Source organism: Anabrus simplex, chromosome 3 (genome assembly GCF_040414725.1).
Source record: "Anabrus simplex isolate iqAnaSimp1 chromosome 3, ASM4041472v1, whole genome shotgun sequence".
Taxonomy (NCBI): Eukaryota; Metazoa; Arthropoda; class Insecta; order Orthoptera; family Tettigoniidae; genus Anabrus; species Anabrus simplex.
The window spans coordinates 60,147,500-60,169,087 of record NC_090267.1 but is presented as its reverse complement, the minus strand read 5'-3'; the positions used below and the strand labels follow the sequence as shown (position 1 = coordinate 60,169,087).

The window sequence follows — 21,588 nt, the reverse complement described above, 5'->3', positions numbered from 1 at the left end:
CGTATAAAACCATTTTCCGCCCTCAGTAATTTTATGGCGAACGTAGCTGAAAGTCTTAACTTGCTCGATTGTGGTATCTTATTATTACTATTCTCCTCAACCCTAACGTTGGTGGGTAACATGCATGTCTTCAAAGAGTTTCCGTTCGTTAGCCAACAGCTTCAAGTGGTAATAGGTGTGTTTACCTTTAATGTTGTCTATAAATTGCACTCTAGGTCTTCCTTCTACCTTCCATTTTCTCTTCAAGCAGGATTGTGCACCAGTCAGAATGACGAAGAGAGTGACAAAAGAAGCTATTTCGTCTTTTTCTCAAGGTTTCGACCAAGGTACACATCTCAGTTGCTCTTTTGAGAACGTTCTGGTTTGTGACTCTATCCGTCCTACGTTTTCTTAATAGTCAACAGATTTCAAAGGCCTTGAGGTTTATCACTTCCGCTTTTCACAGGGTCCATATTTCTGAGCCATAGATTACAACACTCCGTACAAAACTTTACACGATGGTCAATAAATGATTACCCTAAAACGACAACTTACAATAGGGGGGGACCAGGGAAAAATTATCCCTCTAAGTTAAGTTTATGCATATAATCCATGAACATCACAGTACGTTTAAGAAAATTATATATATTTTAGGTGCATATATTGAGATATTTTGAGGGGATATTTAACGTAAATACAGCTCGGAATATACCCATATACAAATTTAGTTCATATCATCATTTTGCCATGAGGTCTGGGTCAATATGATCTCTCTTTTGCCGAGATACCGGTAGTTCAATATCACTGTATTTGCCTTAAGGTTTACTGCAACGATATATTCTCTCTGCCACATGTCTGGAACATTTTATTAAATATCCGAGAACCCAAATAAACACACAACAGTCACACACTCACTACAGACCGACAGTGGAGCGCGGAATAGCGCACCGGTGTCGGTACGACGCAAACCGCCCGTAATTCAGAAATTGTTTCATCCACTTGTTTAATCATCACAAAGTGTCAAAATAAAGTGTTAATATATTTTCAAGAACACATGAAATAATAAAAACGGAAGGATCACTTTGGACATTTAACTTCCTACTGCGTAGTGGGTATCCTTTTCTGTTAGGCCTCTAATTTGGCGTATCAGAAACGAAATAATAATAATAATAATAATAATAATAATAATAATAATAATAATAATAATAATAATAATAATAATCATCATCATCATCATCATCATCATCATTATCCACTCCAGCAGATTGTTCTTGAGCTCATTGTTTGCACATGTGGCACATAATACAGCCTACAGCACGCACAGATCGTGACCTGAATGGGGAAATTTCTACCTGTCCAAACGTCCGCAATTTTACAGCTTACTAAACATAACGAACTGCTTACAAAACCCACTAAACTGGCTCGAAACCACAAAAATAAATACACAGCAGCCATACACTCACTGCAGACTGCTAGAGGAGCGCGGAATAGCGCACCGGTATCGGTACGACACAAACCATCTATCTCTCCGCAGATAGGTGGAACATACAGGTAACCAGGGTCCCGAAGGATAAGTTTTTACAATTACTCATCATGCGCAGCCTATCTGTCTGTTGCTCCCAGTCATAACACCGAATGATGTGAACTTTCTAACGAGGATACATTTTAAAGATGAATGACGTGCTATAGCTGCACGAATTTCTTTGAATTAAACTTATCATGAAAAAAAAATGTGACTCCGGAAATGAAACCTGAAATACAGTAAGTCCATCAAATTCGTTATTTTTCGTAACTCAACAGCCCGTTAGGTAGAGTATCCGATACTCTATGCGCAAGGAAGGAAGCTTGCAGTTTCACGTTACTGTTAATCGGGCCATTCGTACTTACGTGCAATCCGAACCAGCAGACGTGATATTTACCTCCAAATTCTCAAATGCATTAATCAGGAATCGAACCCGGTGCATCTCGGTGAGAGGCGAAGCAGCCTGAACGATGTGCCATCATACCCTGTTCCGGAAATCTACTGTAATAATAATAATAATAATAATAATAATAATAATAATAATAATAATAATAATAACATACCAGGCGAGTTCGCCATGCGGTTAGGGGCGCGCAGCTGTGAGCTTGCATCCGCGAATTGGTGGGTTCGAGCCCCACTGTCAGCAACCCTAAATATGGTTTTCCGGGGTTTCCCATGTTCATAGCAGGCAAATGCTGGGGCTGTGGGGCTGCACCTTAATTAAGGCCGTGCCCGCTTCTTTCCCACTCCTAGCTCTTTCGTCTCCCATCGTCGCCATCAGATCGGTGCAACATAAAGCAAGTTGTATAATAATACTAATAATGAAAATACTACCGGGAGAGTTGGCCGTGCGGTTAGGGGCGCGCAGCTGTGAGCTTGCATCCGCCAATTGGTAGGTTCGAGCCCCACTGTCGGCAGCCCTGAAGATGTTTTTCCGTTGTTTTCCTTTTTTCACATCAGGCAAACGCTGGGGCTGTAACTTAATTAAGGCCATGGCCGCTTCCTTCCCACTCCTAGGTCTTTCCTATCCCATCGTTGCAATAAGACCTATCTGTTTCGGTTCGACATAAAGCAATTTGACAATAATAATAATAATAATAATAATAATAATAATAATAATAATAATAATAATAATAATAATAACATACATCATCATTATAGACCGTTATGCCTTTCAGCGTTCAGTCTGTAAGCCTCTGTGAATTTACTAAACTCTGCCACAAGCCTCTATTCTTACGCTCCATAACAGAGTCCATTATTCTCCTAGGTAACCTATCCTCCTCCATCCGCCTCACATGACTCCCACCACCGAAGCCAGTTTATGCAATAATAATAATAATGATCCCTTTCACTGATCGTTTTGCCCCTTTTGCACCTATCGCAGGAAACCCAATGCAACGCCTAAACGCCAACTTACTTGGACCAAATGAAGCTTCAACAAGGAACTGCATTAAATGCTCAAGACACTTACATATTAGTGATTAAACTCTGTTATACGCTGAGAGACACAAAAAATAAAAACAATCACTTACTTTAGATCAAGACGAATTAAAAGTTTTCTGGTCTAAAATTTTCAAAAGTAAAGCCGACCGAATCTAACTCACAACACTGATGTGACTTCAACTAAAGACAGCCTTGGAATTCTCCACACGATGGCACCAATAATCGGGCTGATATTAACGGTAAACCTTTTGCCCCGCAGGATCGCTTTGCCCTTGTCTCCCTTATCTTTCATTCATGTACGATTTAATCTGCTCATTTTTTAACTCAAGCAGCCTTTACATCTAAGTTAAGTGTAAGCTATTACCTCCATTGAGCTCAACTTTCGTGCTCACTTTAAAATGGACTGTGCGCCTCATTAACTGAGAGAGAATGTTTCAATTAGTTCCTCTTGAACTTAAATAACAACCTAATTTTCATACAATCTTCCTTAAAGATCAAGTGAATTTTTAATGTAGACACAGGCCCACCTAATTAGTTTATAAACTCTTTGCTGAAATACAATGCTTCTCGAGTGGGAAGTCGGAAATCTCTGAGGAAGTAAAGTGAGTAGTGAGTCCTGTAGCTCTGACAGGAAGAAGAATAGACGAGGAAACTTACCCTACCGAAGGATATTGCGTCGTGTCCATAGGAACTAACTTTTCAATTAATCCCGCAAAAGCTGGTATCGGATCATAAATAAAGGTAGGTGGTTCCCTTTGTAAAGAAAATGATAAAACATTATCTTCATCACATGACAAAATCTCAAGAAAACACAAATTTTTGAATTTTAGAAAAAATGTTTGAACATGAGCTTTGCAGCTGTTTTATGGTGAAAACGGTTACTAAAACAGCATCTCGTGTGATATATTGAAGTTTACAGTGAAGTTATTTTGTTTTATGAAGGTCGTATCGGAAGAGATGCAGAAAGCGAAGCGGTCGAATGTACACAATAAGAGATGCAAGAACTCCTCTGTGATCATGGGGTCACAATCGAAACGTTCACGAATTAATTGCGAATACATGTTGACGCTTCACTAATGAGTCAATTGCTGGTATACGTGGAGACATCGTGTGCTTTGCGCGTTTGTATAGCCGGTGCCATCGTCCTTGTATGTATATATCGTTAACACAGCTGTAATTAAACACAAGTGTGTTATAGAGGGACATGTGACAATACACTACTGTACACTCGTATCTAATAAAAGAGGTGCTCAAAATGGACGAATTACTGCATGTCCATGGATGCAAGGCGGAGCCGTTACCTCTCAAACAGTTCGATTGCGGTCTCACTAGTTTTGCTTCTCGTATCCTTTTCCCTTATGCCATCAATTCCGATAAAACCTATAGAGAGCGTAGTTACACTTACTAAAACGCCGTGCGTGGATTTAATACCAAGATTTAGACACAAATCTCCATTGATTCTTCAAATCTAGATTTTGATTGTGTGATCGCCCCATAAAAGCTCTACCTTTACACAGTTCTACAGGATGGTCGTATACAATGTGAATCGTGTATGTAAGCGTTAGAGTGTTGGCCATACTCAGACATACTGCGATATCCCACCGCGTTGTAATTTTTATCAGCTGTTGAATTTAGCCAACCAGATCGCTTCGCGGGCGAATTGAACTGGGGTGGTGTTGCTAAATCTGTACATGGATTAAGACCGCCTTGAGAGCGCCAGTCGAAGAATAAAACTTCGCCCGGGGAGGGATTTGAATACAGAGCTCCGAACTGACAAGTTCGGTGACACTTGCTGAAACTCACGGTGTGTTTGATGCTGATTTCAGAGCATGGCTCCCAAGCCGCTCTTATGTCGGGTGCAGATTTAGCATCAGTGCCGCGCAAAGTCCATTTGAAGCCACCCGTGAAGCGATCTGATTGGCTAACTTCAGTAGCTGATTAAAATGAAAACGTTGTGAGATATAAAATTATTTTTTTTCAAATTACATACCAACATGACCAACACTCTAACAGTCATATACCCGGTTCACGTTGTTTTCCAACCACCCTGTATAGGCATTCCTTTACTGTTCTCATTAAAATATCCCACACCCGAGACATAGTGTAACATCTCGCAGCTAAATATTTGTTTTTTGATCGAACAAACTCTTGAGGAACGTGAGAATTTCGTTTGGCAACCATTCTTTGCAATAGTGGTTTGTCAACTGTCCGCATTTTCCTTCGTGAAGAGCAATCCCTTACTTTACTCTTGCTGGTGCGATTTCAGACAAGAGTTTACCACTTTTCAAGATACTGTTTCCATCGCCACTGTGACTGTTGCACTTTTACTATGTTCCGCTTTTATTTTTCTTATTATAATAATCTTGTAGGGCTGAGGTTTACCGTTTTATGGAGGAACACAGTACGTTTTCCATCAATTCTGTTAGTTCGTTCATAATGTGGTTTGCTGTAATGAGCAAATTGGTAATGATAATTTCCGCAGCAGTCCCTGTTCTGAATCGCCATTTCCGTAGAATTAAAACGGAGTTTGCATATTTATTACGACCCTATAAAGTGTAAGGTCAGATTTTTTAGGGGGTGCATAAATGGCCATTCTGCACTCCATGTCGTACGACGCCGGCATGTAAGGCAGCTCTGGTGACACATTTGCAGACGTGCCAACCCCCACAATTTAAGCGGGGAACTCCCAATTTTTGGTCCTTCCTGATCGCAGAGACTTATCTCCCGATTTTAAGAACAGATTTAGTATTACTGTATTTTAGAAAAATACCAGGTTTTCCTCATTTTATAAGTATCTGGAGAGAATGCATGCTCAGTGTGCACTGGCAACACTGATGCAATCAGCTGGTGATGTTCTTAAATATGCCAGAATCTCTAACGTAATGCTTTTTATTTTATAATTTCCACCAAGCAATGCCAACTGTGAGACTATGTTTTAGCATATTCACAAGGATAAAAACTCAATTCAGATCAAAGCTTCCCGAAAAAGAATTCTGATAAAACCATTCAACAAGGCCAGTGCTTTGAGCATAAATCTAGTTCAGAAATTTATGAAGAGGGCTAAGGCAGTTACAATGAAGAGTCATATGTTCAAAAGATCAGATACATTCAGTATTTATAAAGTGAATTAATAAATAAGAGAAATTACATAATTGAGTAGTATCGTGTGTTAAATATTCGGGATATGCCGCAAAAAGAATCTCCTGATTTTTGCCTTTTGAAAGTTGGCACATCTGTATTTGGTATTTAACCGACAGAATTACATAAAATCCCATCCGTTGATCGTCCTACAGGTGTCAAGTTTACTTTTCCCTAAATGACATATCAGGTATTTCCACTTACCACCAGTACGATAGCAACAGTATGGAAGGAAGAGTCAGAGCCAGCTGGAAGTTGTGCCAGTCGCGAGCGTAGTACGCTATCCCTGCCAGCGTGGTGTGACCCAGGGAGAACGGAATGTGGTACAAAGTAGAGACGATCAGTCTCCACCTACCACCTAGGATCTCCATACCTGTCGATAAGAAGTCACACATCAGAAAGCCTTAAGAAGAAGAATAAAAAAGAAATTAACAAAGAAATAGAGGAAGAGAAGAAGAACCGGACGTAGGACGATTGTAAGACCCTCGTGCATGTTTTCTCGTCTTGTTGTCCAATCTTCCTTGAGAAGAAAAGGAGAAGAAGAAGACGAAGAATAAGATGAAGAAGAAGAAGAAGAAGAAGAAGAGAAAAAGACAAGGAGGAAGCAGAATTTTAAGACCCTCCTGTATATTTTCTCTTCTTCTTCTTCTCCAATCTTCCTAATAAATAATATGATGATGTTTACAGGCCATGAAGGCCCTTGGAGGGGTCCAACGTAGTAATTATCCGTAACCTCGGCACTTGGTTGGGTAGAGTGGTTAGCTCTACGCCCGGCCGCCATTGCCGACAGGATTTAACCTGGTGCTCATTTTTTTGTGTAGTCTGAGTGTGCCTCAGTGCCATGTCCACATTCGGAAGTGTAAAACGCAACTCTTAAATTTTTCGTCTTCCTGACAGAGAATCGAACCCACGTCCTTCCGGGTGAACCGAACATACGTTACCACAGTACTAGTCGCAATATTCAACCAATGATCTCAGTACCAGGTCAAATTCTTACATGGGTAGGGTGTACAATGTAATGAATACATGTCCCTCTTTAAACTAGGATGGCCACACCTATCGAAAAAAATTTATTCATTAAATGCCTGTGGTTTATGAAATATTAAAAGCACTAGTCTCTAACTATGTTTGGGCCCACGAGAGTTGAAGTGTGACATTTGAACGGCGAAAGCAGCATTTAAAACAGAACAAATCATTGCCGATAAATATGAAATTTCTTAATCGCTAACAAAATCATCATTTTCTGGCAATAACCTCAACAAATGCGGATGCTACGTACAGAATAGAACACTACCCTCATTGATAGTTTTGTTATTGTTTAACGTCGATTGTTAACAGTACCGGTACAATTCAGGAATAAGCTACGGTGTAATATGCATTTATTCAAAAGAGAAAATCATTCGGAATATGAATGAATTAATAACATTCAGAAAACAAACACGTAAATACAACTAACACAACTTGTATGGTCATTTCACAAGAAGTCGCATTGATGCGGGGCGAGAGGTGTGACGGGTAAGCATTGCTATTGCGCATGCGGCAATCTCAAGTCTCAAGGTCTGATAATAAACGTCTGTTCCGTCCACGGTGATTTTGCGAACTAAGGTGCTGCTATGAAGTTTCAAATTGGTAGTGCAACTGCGCTTTAGTAACACATTTACTGTAGGTAGTACATAATGAACAGTTTAATAATGAACATGCATCAGCTCTTCCTGTCTATCACGACTAATGTTTTTAGCTTAGTGTAGTATCTGTCACGTACAAGCTGTCACAAGTTCTCGTCAGATGCAGATAGTAACACAATATCACTCCCAATAATATCACAAAAGCTACTGAAAGCAAGCCAACCCACTTGGCGACAGCTTCAGTAAATGTGGTATCGCTGTTATCGTTGCCATAGCAACAAACCATTTTCGAACAGCGTTATTCAACTTTTTCTCGCCGGTGGCGGTAAACGTCAGACTCCAACTCTCGTGGACTTTAATATAACATGCGATCTCTATATCTGTAGAATATAAACAGCACGGTTATCAGTTGTGTCACTCGTGATCCTTTTGACAATTAAGATTACTGTGTGATGCAGAGCTTTATATTTCTATCTTCTATACATTCATAATGACCTCTTTTTAATGTGCTGCTTTAAAAACAGAATTTTCATTCTATATTTCTCTTTTGCTATTTGTTTTACGTTGCACTGACACAGACAGATGGCGCAGGACGGGGTTAAAACTGGGAAGAAAGAGACCAAGGGCTTAATTGAGTTACAGCACCAGTGTCTGCCGGGTGTGAATATGGGAAATAACTGAAAGCCCTCTTCAGGGCTGCCAACAACGGGTTTCAAATCCACCATATTTCGAATTCAAGGTGAAAGTCACGTCACCGAAACCCCGCAGTGAACTCACTTGCTTCTAACGTTACGTTTATACTGAGCCGGACGATGCCTCTATGTCATAAAATTCTACACACAGCGGAAATCATTACTTTGTACACTGACAAACGTACATTTCATAAAAATATTCAATATCTGAAAGAATTTTTTCATGCATGGTCAGTATGTACATTATTATTGAGCGTTTAGTGCTGTGTGAAAAAAGTTATTTTTATATGGTTATTAATAGATTTTCAAAATTTTGTTCCAATTTTAAAAAATCAAGACATTCATGACAGAAACTAGTGATGGGATAATCGAATTATAACTATTTAAATAATCGAATGAATTTCAAATTTCATTCATCTTAGTGATGGAATAATAAATTACATTTAATTCGAATAGCCTCCATTTACTTATTTGAATATTCGAATAAATAATCGAATGAAATATTCGAATGAATTTCAAATACCATTCAGTTGTATCGCATAGCATAATTGGATACATCGTGAATAAAGTTTTCGGTTTGAGTGTGTAGGATGAATAATCGATTGAGCTGCTAACTCTAGTAATCTGGAGTCTTTTTGAAGTCATTTAGAGACAGAATTTCTATAGAGAAAATACTGACGAATTTTAATTTATGACGATAAATTAAGCGAGCTAACTAGTCAGCACTAGCATTGCTCTTCGCGTAATCGCGTGGGCGCATGGTGCAATATCTTCCATGGTTCATTCACATTAGTGGAGAATGAGTTCCTATTATTTTCGGAAGGCTTATCAGAGGCCGATCCTTCCACCCACACACTTCCTGTAAGGAATGAAGATAGCTAGTTTTAATTTGCCCGTGATGAGATTGATGAGCCGATGTCATCAGGATAACTTTTCATTCGATTATTTCGAAAGCATTCACTATTCGATTGCCCCATTCATTCGAATGGAGTTTCGAATGAATAATCGGATAATAATATAATGGAGTGTAAAAATAATGGAATGAACGAAAAATAATCGAATAAACAAAACATAATTGAAAGAAAAAATAATCGAATAAAAGAAAAAATAATCGAATGGAAAAATAATCGAATAAACGAAAAATAATCGAATAAACGAAAATTAATCGAATGGAAAAAATAGTGGAATGCACGAAAAAATAATCGAATGGAAAAGTAATCGAATAAACGAAAAAATAATCGAATGGAAAAATGATAGAATATTCGAATAAAATGAAACAATCGAATAAGCGATTATTTTGTATTCGATTGTTCCATCAGCGACAGAAACGCAAATGAAGGGCTTGACTCTTTGTTTATTGATAGAGAGTAACTGATGTAACATAAACAGCAAAGTCACACAGAAGGTAAATAGGAATAAGATTAGGATTCTATCAGAGAGCCTCCGTAGCTCAGGTGACAGTGCACCGGCCTCTGACGGCTGGGTTCCGTGGCTCAAATCCCAGTCACTCCGTGTGATATTTGTGCTGGACAAAGCAGAGGCGGGGCAGGATGTCTCCAGGTCTTCGGGTTTTCCCTGTCATAATTTATACAAGCAACTCTCCAGAATATCATTTCATCTGTCAATTATTAATCATTGCTCCCGAGGAGTGCGACAGGCTTCGGCGGCCGGCACAATTCCTATCCTCGCCGCTAGATGGTGCTTCATTCATTCCATTCCTGATCCGGTCGAATGACTGGAAACAGGCAGTGGATTTTCATTTTCATTTTAGCAGATGATGTTACACGATTGTAGTAAATAAATAAAGAAAGACCTCGACGACATGGTGTGGTGGAAAGCAGACAATGGTATGCTGGTAAACGTTATGAAAAGTCAGGTTGTAAGTTCCCCCAAAAGAAAAAGTCGCCTCAGTTTAATTAATATGTAAATGGGGTGAAGGTTATCTCACTGAGATCACTCCAGGTGTTAATGTAAAGAAAGTCCAGCTCCATGGCTAAATGATTAGCGTGCTGGCCTTTGATCACAGGAGTCCCGGGTTCGATTCCCGCCAGGGTCGGAAATTACAACCATCGGTGGTTAATTTCGCTGGCCCCGGGGCTGGGTGTTTGTGTCGTCTTCGTCATAATTTCATACTCATCACGACGCGCAGGTCGCCTACAGGAGTCAAATCAAAAGACCTGCACTTGGCGAGCGAAACTTGTCTTCGGACACTCCCGGCACTAAAAGCCATACGCCATTTCATTCCAATGTAAAGAAAGATCTTCATTGAGGTATTCACATTAACGAGGTTATAAAAATGTTACGAATACACGAACATCCACTAACCATAATGTTAAAAAATGAGATAGAAGGGTTGAATAAATAAATAACTGTAGCATCCTTTTACCATTCACCTCTCATGATTCTGCGGGATTAATTAAAAAAGCAGGTGAGCTAAAAATTCGCTTTCGCCATGTTAACCCGAACTGCAGTTGTTATATCGGTCTCGCAGAATCTCTTTCTTTCCTTTCACTTACTGCAGTTGACCAGCCCAGCAGGTGTCACGCCAAGAACTAGAAGTAACCTCTCCCTTGTCGAACGTACAGTACGTGGTTAGTGTAGTGTCGATACCGGTGCGCCGTTGCGCTGTTCACTCAGCGTATGTATGTGTTCGTACACAAGGTTTAAGATTAATTTTGAAGGTATAAGGTTCATTTTAGAGGTTGACAGTTTTAGGGTGTATTTTGTAATATGCGTGAGCTTGTTTGTGAATAATTGACTGGGAGATCGATTATATTTCTCGAAAATCAGTCTGGCACAGCGGTCATCATCATCATCATCTGTTTACCCTCCAGGGTCGGCTTTTTCCCTCGGACACAGCGAGGGATCCCACCTCTACCACCTCAAGAGCAGTGTCCTGGAGCTTCAGACTCTTGGTCAGGGATACAACTGGGGAGAATGACCAGTACCTCGCCCAGGCGGCCTCACCTGCTATGCTGAACAGGGGCCTTGTGGAGGGATGGGAAGATTGGAAGGGATAGGCAAGGAAGAGGGAAGGAAGCGGCCGTGGCCTTATGTTAGGTACCATCCCGGCATTCGCCTGGAGGAGAAGTGGGAAACCACGGAAAACCACTTCCAGGATGGCTGAGGTGGGAATCGAACCCACCTCTACTCAGTTGACCTCCCGAGGCTGAGTGGACCCCGTTCCAGCCCTCATACCACTTCAAATTTCGTAGCAGAGCCGGGAATCGAACCCGGGCCTCCGGGGGTGGCAGCTAATCACGCTAACCACTACACCACAGAGGCTGCCACAGCGGTACGGTACGATATGTGGTAGACCTAAATGGTCACCCATTCAGGCACTGACCACGCCCGGTGTTGCTTCAGAGATTGCAACGGGACTATAGTGTAGGTGCCAGCGGTGCGACTCATATTGATATATAACAGTGGTTATTATATTTAATATGAGTATGGGGATGTTAACATTCAGAAAAGCAGCGATTAGCTATCGGCATTTTGCGATGTGCCTCGCCTCGGTGACCTCCTATTTTTCTAGTGCTTCAGGTTTGAGGGTTATACATTAGCGTAAGAAGGCAGCATTTTGGTAAGTGCCGTGGAAGTGAGTGGTTCTTAGTTTGATATTAGGAGTAAATTGAGTTCTTGGTGGAAGTAAAGTTTGTTGGTTCTAGGTGTGAGATTTGAAAACAAGTTATGTGCTTGACTACTACTACCCCTGAAGGGGAAGGCAGGCCTCGTAGACGGTGACGCCGTCTCTCAGGCCAGGATATTTGTTACGGTGAAGGTGATGTACGGAGAATGCAAGAGGGTTGGCGGTCGTGGACTATACTAGGAACTGTCCCGGCATTCGCCTTAATGCAGGAGAAGGGGAAACCAATCTCAGGACAGCTGACGGTGGGGACCCGACCCTTTCGGTCTCCCGAATGCAGAGGCGTAGAGCCACGGCCACCCCTCCTCTGCTCGGTTGGTCGGTCGGAATGAAGAACCGTCGGACCAGCCAAAGCCGTCTCTGCAACGGCCGACCTACCTTCGTGTGCATGAGTAGGCCTACTACTAAAATATTTTCATTCCTCCCCTGAAGGGGAAGGCGGGCCTCGTAGACGGTGACGCCGTCTCTCAGGCCGGGAGATTTGTTATGTGTACTTGATTTTCGTTATTAAGCATATTTTCATTCATCTTCTGAAGGAGGAGGCTGGCCACCTGGAAGGTAACACCAAGTAATGTGACGAGTCGAATATTTCAACTCGTTTAACTCGAGTCAAACATGCATTCGAGTCAACTCGAGTGCCTTTCTGTTGTAACTCGAGTAAAAATATCGACGGATGTCCAGATGAATCATGGCCGACTGTGATAAGACCTCACTGGCTGACGCGCTCCCGTGTTACCTGAGTCATAGACACGAACTCGCCCGAATCATCTCGAGTGAGATCAAGTTCTTTCTGTTCATTGACTGATCGATTTTTAACAAATGCTAGGAAGAGAAGTCGAGTGCAACTAGGATTTTTTCAATTAAAAGAATAATAGTTGTTTATGTACATTTGCAGCCCCTCTCAGTCGCGAACTCGAGTTGACAGAGCTTCCGAATACGAGTTACTTGAGTTGACGAGGTATTCGACTCGTCATTTGCTACATTAGGGTAAAGATACGAAATGTCCCGAATAGCCCCGAGATCGGCCGAGTGTTTTCTTTTCTTTTATTGGTTCCTAACCTAAGCAAGAGACCTGTTACAGTATTAAGTTTATTTTTAAAAATCATTAAGCCTTTTTCCTTTAGCTTTAGTGTAATGCGTTACATAATTAGTATTCTTCACACAGGTTTGAGACTATTATTTGGTTTACGTTTGAGAATAACTCGGTATTTCTTATTTATCAACGCTTTCTTCAGCTGCCAGCCAGTGTTAATTTAACAAGTACCGGTATGTGATTTCTGGTACCGAGCTTGATAGCTGCAGTCGCTTAAGTGTGGCCAGTATCCAGTATTCGAGAGATAGTAGGTTCGAACCCCACTGTCGGCAGTCCTGAAGATGGTTTTCCGTGGTTTCCCATTTTCACATCAGGCAAATGCTGGGACTGTACCTTAATTAAGGCTACGGCCTCTTCCTTTCCACTCCTAGCCCCTTCCCATCCCATCGTCACCATAAGACCTATCTATGCGGGTGTGACATAAAACACATTGGAAAAAAGTGATATCTGGTAGAAAATACATTACTGTACTACTACGAATACAATTGTCTTCGTTTTCATGCCCCAAGTGTGTAACCCGCACAGTCATTAGATTCGATTAAACTCTGCGCACACAGAAAGTACTCGGGTTCGCTCATATTTTTTTGCTCTCATTCCCCATCCTGAAGGGGTGAGGCGGGCCACCTAAAGGGCAATGCCCTCTCTCCGGCCAGGAAATTATACGGGGTTGGGGAGAAGTGAAAAAATGAGGGAGATGGGTAAAAGGGGATTTAATTAAGGGGAGGAGATGTGTAAGCGGGGTCTTTTTTCAACTATTTTAATTGTTCCATACACATTTGTGTTGGTGAGAAATTATCTCATAGAAGCAGGTTGAATGGAATATATAAGCTGATGTAATTATGTCTAACTCTCTGCAGTGTGCTTCGTTGACCAGGCAATCATACAGCCTATGCATAGTTATCTAACACCCCAGCTGTTTTCCGCGCAACAGTAATACCATTTACCGGAGATGAGTGGTAGCAGAAGAGATAGAACACATCACAGCAAACAATGGTCAATATAATGTTATTGCTGGTTACCTTTCGATATTGCAGGCTTTCGTATTTTATTTTCTTCCGGCTTTGTGATATTAGTGCATGTAATATAAAGCATGACTCCCTCTTGTGTTATTCTTCAATCACTGGCGTGGTGTAAAAATCGGAAACCACGGAAAACCATCTTCAGGCCTGCCGATATTGGGGTTCGAGCCTACTATCTCCCGAATGGAAGCTCGCAGCTGCACGCCCCTAACCGCATGGTCAAATTGCTCGGTTTAGAGCAGTGGTAAGGATGTAAAGGGGAGGGCAAGTTTTTGTTAAGACCGCAATTACACTATGATTCCGGTGTGGGACCTGCAACAGGAATACTTGATTCGAAAAATGGAGAAGATCCAAAGGAAAGCAGAACGATGTTCTAATAATAATGTTATTGGTTTTACGGCCCACTAATTTCTGAGACGTCGAGGTGCTGGAATTTTTGTCCCGTTCGATTTCTTTAACTTGCCGTTAAATCTACTGACACGTGACTGACGTGTTTGAACACCCTCAAATACCACCGGACTGGACCAGGATCGGGCCTGCCAACTTGAGCTCAGAAAGCCAACGCTCCGCCGGCTGAGCTACCCAGCCCGCCACGATATGTTCTGGGTGATTTCCGACAAAAGATTAGTGTTACGAATGTTTCACAAGAGTAAAGAGACAAGCTGCTTGACTAAGCGATATGCCGAGCTATCAGTGGAGAAATAGTATGGAATGAAAGAAAACAAATATAATGGCGTGTGGCTTTTAGTGCCGGAGTGTCCGAGGATAAATTCGGCTCGCCAGATGCAGGTGTTTGATTTGACACCCGTTGGCGACCGTAGCATCGTGTTGACGATGAAATGATGCTGAAGACGACACCCAGCCTCCATGGCAGTTGAATTAACCAATTATAGTTACAATTAATCACTCTGCCGAGAATCGAACCCGGGACCCATGTAACCAAAGGTCAGCACGACAACCATTTAGCCATGGAGCCAGAGCCGGAATTACATTAGTATAGGAATAAGTTTGAGTGGATCATTTAAGGGTAGAAAAGTTCATAATATGAAGATAAATTTGGAATTCAAGAGTACAAATTAGCGCAAATATTGTCTGGCTCGATGGCTAAATGGATAGCGTGCTGGCCTTTGGTCCATAGGGTCCTGGGTTCTATTCCCGGCAGACCCGGGAATTTTAACCTCATTTGGTTAATTCCAATGGCTCGGGGGCTGGTTGTATGTGGGGCGTATTCAGCGTTAGAAATTATCCTAGATAGGGCTCTCATCTCCACAGACATGCAGGTCGCCTCATAGCCGTCTACGAGAAAAGACGCCTCTCCGGAGGCCATACGCCATTATTATTATTAATTATTATTCATTTATAGAAAGAGTAATCAGGGGATGGAATATTTCTTCCAGAGAAATGGTTGATAAATTTCCAAGTTTTTTGAAATCAGTTAAGAAAAGGCTGGGTAAATATTTGACAGGGTGTCTGCCACCTTGGCGACAGTCCTAAATGTAGATCAGTGATTCATTGATCGAGAGTTCAAATATCTCAGATGGCTACTGAAATGAAATGTCGTGTGGCCTCCGGAGAGGCCTGGTGCAGATCTTTTGATTTAACTCCCGTAGGAGACCTGCGCGTCGTTATGAGGATGAAATGATGATCTAGATGGCACATACACCCAGTCCCCGTGCCAGTGGAATTAACCAATATTATGGTTAAATTTCCCGACCCTGCCGGGAAAGGAATCTGCAGCCCCTGTGACCTAAGGCCAGCACTCTAACCACTTAGCCATGGACCTGCACAGATGGTTACTGGGAATTAATGAACGAAAACTGGTACAGAGACAAATTATAAACGGTAATTGTAATTTTTTCGGGAGGGTCGACTAAATCCGTAGTACGGTTAATTTCACAGTAGCTAAAATATCACTTTACTGTGGCTTCAACCCAGCGTGAGGAGAAGTTCTGATAGGGTTATTACGTTCTGTAAACATCTTGAACTCTGAAGGTAAAGGTTGTAAATTGTGCAGTGGATCGCTTTGTTAGTAGCATCAAGAAACTTCAGTAATTATCCTGTTTACTATGTTTTGGAAGACTGGGTTACTTAAGCTCGGTACGGTACTTCGACAATATTTATTACTACTTTCAATTAGTGTTATCAGCAGTGTTATTGGCAATAAATTCACGAACTACTGCAGAATTAGTCATACCATGCTGGGAAATTACCCGCAATACTGCGGATTAAATCGAAGTATTTCAGTTAAGTGAATTAGTCTTTTTTCAATTAGCTCCCTGTGTCGATCAGTGGACGAGTAACGGCTTCGGGTCCCAAGATAGCGTGTTAAAACCCGACAGAGGTAGTCGGAATTTTGAATGACGGAAAAGAGTCCATTCGACACTCCATGTCGTACTGTGTCGGCATGCCAAAATAATCTGGTGACACATTTGGTGTTTACCCGATAAAATTAATTAAAACTCGGCTATAGACGCCCAAAATTGGTTCGGTTTACTCCGCAATCCAGTAAGCCTAGAGTAAAATAACATCGTCGAAATTAACGAGCAAGAATCCAGATGTCGTCAACTTAAAATGATTTTACTTGGTAGCTGAGGCCATAAGATTATTACTATTGTTTTTATAGCTGCCTCTGTGGATCCGTGGTAGAGTGTCGGCCTCCGGATCCCAAGATAGCGGGTTCAAACCCGGCAGAGGCAGTCGGATTTTTGAAGGGCGGAAAAAAGTCCATTCGACAATCCATGCCGAACGATGTCGGCATGTAAAAGATCTCTGGTGATACATTTGGTATTTACCCGACAAAATTAATTAAATCTCAGCCATAGACGCCCAAGAGAGATCCGGTTTACTCTGTCTGCCATCTAGCGGACCTAGAGTAAAACGGAACGTCGAAATTGACGAGCAGACAGCCAGATGGCGTCAACTCGAAATGTCTGTAAACGGTAGCTGAGGCCATACGATTATTATTATTTTTATTGTTTTTATTATTAATATTATTACTTAAAAGTGAAATTCTGATATTGTTTTTTTAATTTTTAGTTACTACACAAATGCAAAGTAAGTTATAGTTATTTCAGAGTGTAAATGCTCTTTCGATAATTTTGCTCAAAATGCGTCATATTACCAATTTTACCTTGATACTGGGAATTTATCTTTGTCACTCCTATAAACATGAAACCTGTAAGACTTGTAGACAGTCCATTTAAGGTTTGAAAGTCTAACGTAAGACAAGTGTAAAGTAGTTTGTTTTACGTACATATAACGAAGCTGGTGATCATTGTACCTCCCGTGGCGAGGGCGAGGAGGAAGCGTAGTACCAGAAAGCCAGGGAACCATGGCACCAGTGCGACACCAATACCCGCGAATAACTGGAGTACGACTGATGCCACTAGAGGTGTTTTACGCCCAATTCTGTGAACAAATAAAATACATATGATATTTTTAGAGAATTATAAGACATTAAAACTGCCACGTCCAAATTCCAAATTGGCTCCAACCACACCTCTCAAGTGAAAGAATTTAAATACTTATGGGGATTAATGAAAATTGTAACGATAATAAATGTACTGAATCATGACTCCAGAAAATGGAGACAGCATTTCAGTTAAACAAAAATTACTTACGACGAAAGAGGCTCTCCTGGAAATGCAACATCCGACACTATACTAAAATATAATTATAAAACCGAAAGCTCTCTACTCATCAGAAACTCTCAATCTCCAGCATAAAACACTAAAAGGACAATTAGAAGTGAAAGAACGTAAAATAATGAGAAAGATCCTAGGACCCATTATCAAAGATGGAGGACATTTTCCAAAACCAAATGCGGAAATACATAAAAGAATCTCCAAAATTACTGACCTAAAGCACATGCGAAGATTACAATTCACGGGCACTTAGAAAGAACGGGCTCAACAGACTAATTCACAGAATTTATCCATTGTTAAAGCTTAAAACCACTAGATCAAATTGGTAAAAACACACAGAGAAAAAGACCTGAAGGAATTAGGATCACCAAATCTACTGGACGAGATGAAATTGGAAAAATTACACTCACACGCAGTTTTGAGGATGATGGGAGAATGACTAACCGACATGTATGGTCCCTGCAACGAAAACATATCCATTCACTACGTATGAAGGAATATTGGGCTAAAAGGAAAAACCAACAAATGTAGATTCCGTGTGTTCCTAAGTGAACCCCTCACGACAACGAAGAGGAAGAATAATTCCTGAGAATGCTCTTTCAAGGTGTTGGAAACAAAAGTACCGGTAATTTAAATTTCATATTAGTAAGTAAGCAAATATTTACTTCTGCTACAAGTGGCGTACAACCGGTGTCTTCCCTCTGTGAGAGGGGGTGGTACAATAACACCCACGCTATCACCTGAATGTCGTAAGAGCCGACTAAAAGGGGCCTCAGGGGCTCCTAGCTATGGAGCGTGGGTTGGCGACCACGGGGCCTTCAGCTGAGTCCTGGCATTGCTTCCACTCACTTGTGCCAGGCTAGTCACTTTCAACTAAGCTATCCGATCTCCCTTGGTCAACTCTTGTTCTTTTCCGACCCAGACGGTATTAGAGCACTCGAGGCCTTCATGGCACATGTCTTCTTTCGCCGGTACTTTCATTTTTCTAAGTGTCGGATATCTCCGTTCTTTCTCTGTGATTAGTGTTATATAGAAGATGGTTGTCTAGTTGTACTTCCTCTTAAAACAATAATCACCACCACCACCTTACAACCAGTGGCAGCTTAAATGCATAATAACAAATAAGTACACAATAAAATGGAATGAATAAACTACACTATACTGATTCTATCCCTTTGCTGGCAGGACTAATGTTTACAGTGCACTATGTCTTCTGGTATGGGCTAGAGTAATTTTGTTACTTTCATAGATCTGTCTCTGTCTTATACTTGACTTTGACAATATGAAAGTGACTGAGGTATGAGCGATGCTAGTAATGCCAATCCTTATGCAGCCAGTCCCTGCTATGAATGGTGTGAAAATGTTGCTCATAGGGTCAGTTGATGTATGGATTTCAGTGGGCTTGGCAGACTGATATGTAATAGCAACTCTTGCTCGGTGCGGAAAGCAACAGGAAACTACCTCACTCCTCATTTCCCTAGTATGCCTCTTCAGTGATGCCTAGGCCATCCATGACAGCTGATGGCAGAGCTGTTGAGGATCCACCAGCAGAAGCGCTGACGGACTGAACATACATACATACATACATATACTGATCCTGGATGTCAAGCGAAGATAAAAGTAATAATGATAATGATCCCTTATATGAAATTTATATTTAAAATATTACCAATAATACTTATGCTAACGTACGAGAAAATAAAAATAAAAATATTTTAACTTAGTAAATTCAGAAATAAATTAAACCACCGTTTTTCCATAACAATAATAATAATAATAATAATAATAATAATAATAATAATAATAATAATAATAATAGTAACATTAATAATAAAGTATCATGATTAACCAACACACCGAATTGGGAAATATGCTGGCGCTAACGATCACTTACAATAATGTGATAAACTAAATTTAAAACATAATTACCCAACAACATCAACAACAAATATACAGCAAGGAATACTACTATTTTAACATTCTAAATCCAGCGTCATCATACAAAAATTCCCATAAAACTTATGTATTTCCAGTGCTCAACACTACGACTTACAATACTAGATTGAGCCTACTACCACCTTTAACGTTACATCATCATCTTATACAAATGCACACGTACCTAAAGTATTCAAAATTTTACACTATGACTTGCAGTACAGTAGTTTGAACGGTCCAATTGCAAACTATTATCTGTATCAACATACTCTCCGCTGAAGTTATCGATTTTGCGGATACCTGCTGAAAGCTACCGACTGACGTGTGTATTGTACAACTGAGCGTGTGAATAAAGAAGCATCCTGTGTTTTTCCTTGGATATGTAGACCTAGACCTAGTTTGTGTATTATGCATAAGTTTTGTGTGTATGTGTGTGTGTGTGAACAATATCACTTGGTAATTATTTTGGTTAATATATAGTATACTATTTACATTCATTTATGTATTTGACAGTATGAGTATTAGTGCAATGCAACTCTGTTATCTATAGACAACAGATGTTAGATGTGGTTAAGCTTTAGGAGGGGGCCAGACACCCTAGCTTCACCTAATGTTTGTATGTTTGTAACATGTGAAAGTCTCTGCCGACACTTCAAAAAAATAATTCATGCTATATACTGTACTTTCTCTAGGTTCCTCCTATGCTGGATCTCCTTTTAGAGAGGATACATACATGTCACTGTACCCAGTTATCTGTAGGAAACACTCCTAACAATTACGAATGCACCAACATCCACATACCATGATGTTAAGAAATGCGATAGAAAGGTTGAATAAATAAATAAATAAATAAATAAATAAATAAATAAATAAATAAATAAATAAATAAATAAATAAATAACTGCACCATCCCTTTCCCATTTGACTCTCACGATTCTGGGGGTTTAATTAAAAAGTAGGTGAGCTAACAATTCGCTCTTGCCATGTTAATCCGAACTGCAGTGATTGTGACGGTCTCGAAGAATCTCTTTCTATTGTTTCACTTACTGCACTTGCCACGCCTCTCCGCCTCTGTAGTGTAGTGGTTAATGTGATTATCTACCACCTCCTGAGGCCCGGGTTTGATTCTCGGCACCACCACGAAGTTTTAAAAATGTGGTACGAGGACTCGAACGGGGTCCACTCAGCCTCGGGAGGAGATTTCGACTCCATCGCTACACAAGGCCTCTCTTCAGGATAGCAGACGAGGCCCAGTTGTAATCCCGCGACCCAAAGTCTCACGCTCCAGGACACTCCCCTTGAGGCGGTAGAGGTGTGATCCCTCGTTGAGGCCGAAGAAAAAACCAACCCTAGAGGGTAAACGCATTAATTAATTAATTAATTAATTAATTAATTAAGAAAGAAAGAAAGAAAGAAAGAAGTAACCTCTCCGCATGTAATTAGTGTGGTGCCGATACCGGTGCGTCATAGCGCTCCACAAGGTTTCCAAATTGTTTCAGATATTTATAATAGTTTTAGAGGTTTAAGATTGTTTTAGGATGTATTTTATAATACAGTATGTACGATCTTGATTGTAATTGTATTTCTCCGAAAACCAGCCTGGCTCAAAGGTACGGTACAGTATGGTATATGGTAGACCTAAATGTCGCCCATTCAGGCACTGATCACGCACGGTGTTGCTTTAGAGATTGGGACTATACCGTGGGTACCGATGGAGGGAATTATATTTATATAAACAGTGCTTTATGTGTTTAATATGAGTATGTTAAAATTTAGAAAAGCAGCGATTAGTTATCGGCATTTTGCGGCGCATCTCGTCGCGGCGAACCCTAGTTTTGCTAGTGATTCACGT

General features: G+C 40.8%; 1 protein-coding gene across 1 annotated transcript in view; it reads right to left on the bottom strand.

Annotated features, from left to right (window-relative positions):
• Nucleotides 1-21,588, bottom strand: part of LOC136867002 (organic cation transporter protein) — a 383,839-nt gene that overhangs the window by 70,700 nt on the left and 291,551 nt on the right. Inside the window, exons 3-4 of the mRNA XM_067144099.2 lie at nucleotides 17,411-17,565; nucleotides 6,287-6,455 (exon numbers count right to left, since the gene is read on the bottom strand). Of these exons, the coding sequence (XP_067000200.2) occupies nucleotides 6,287-6,455; nucleotides 17,411-17,565 (324 nt within the window). The remainder of the gene's footprint in view (nucleotides 1-6,286; nucleotides 6,456-17,410; nucleotides 17,566-21,588) is intronic.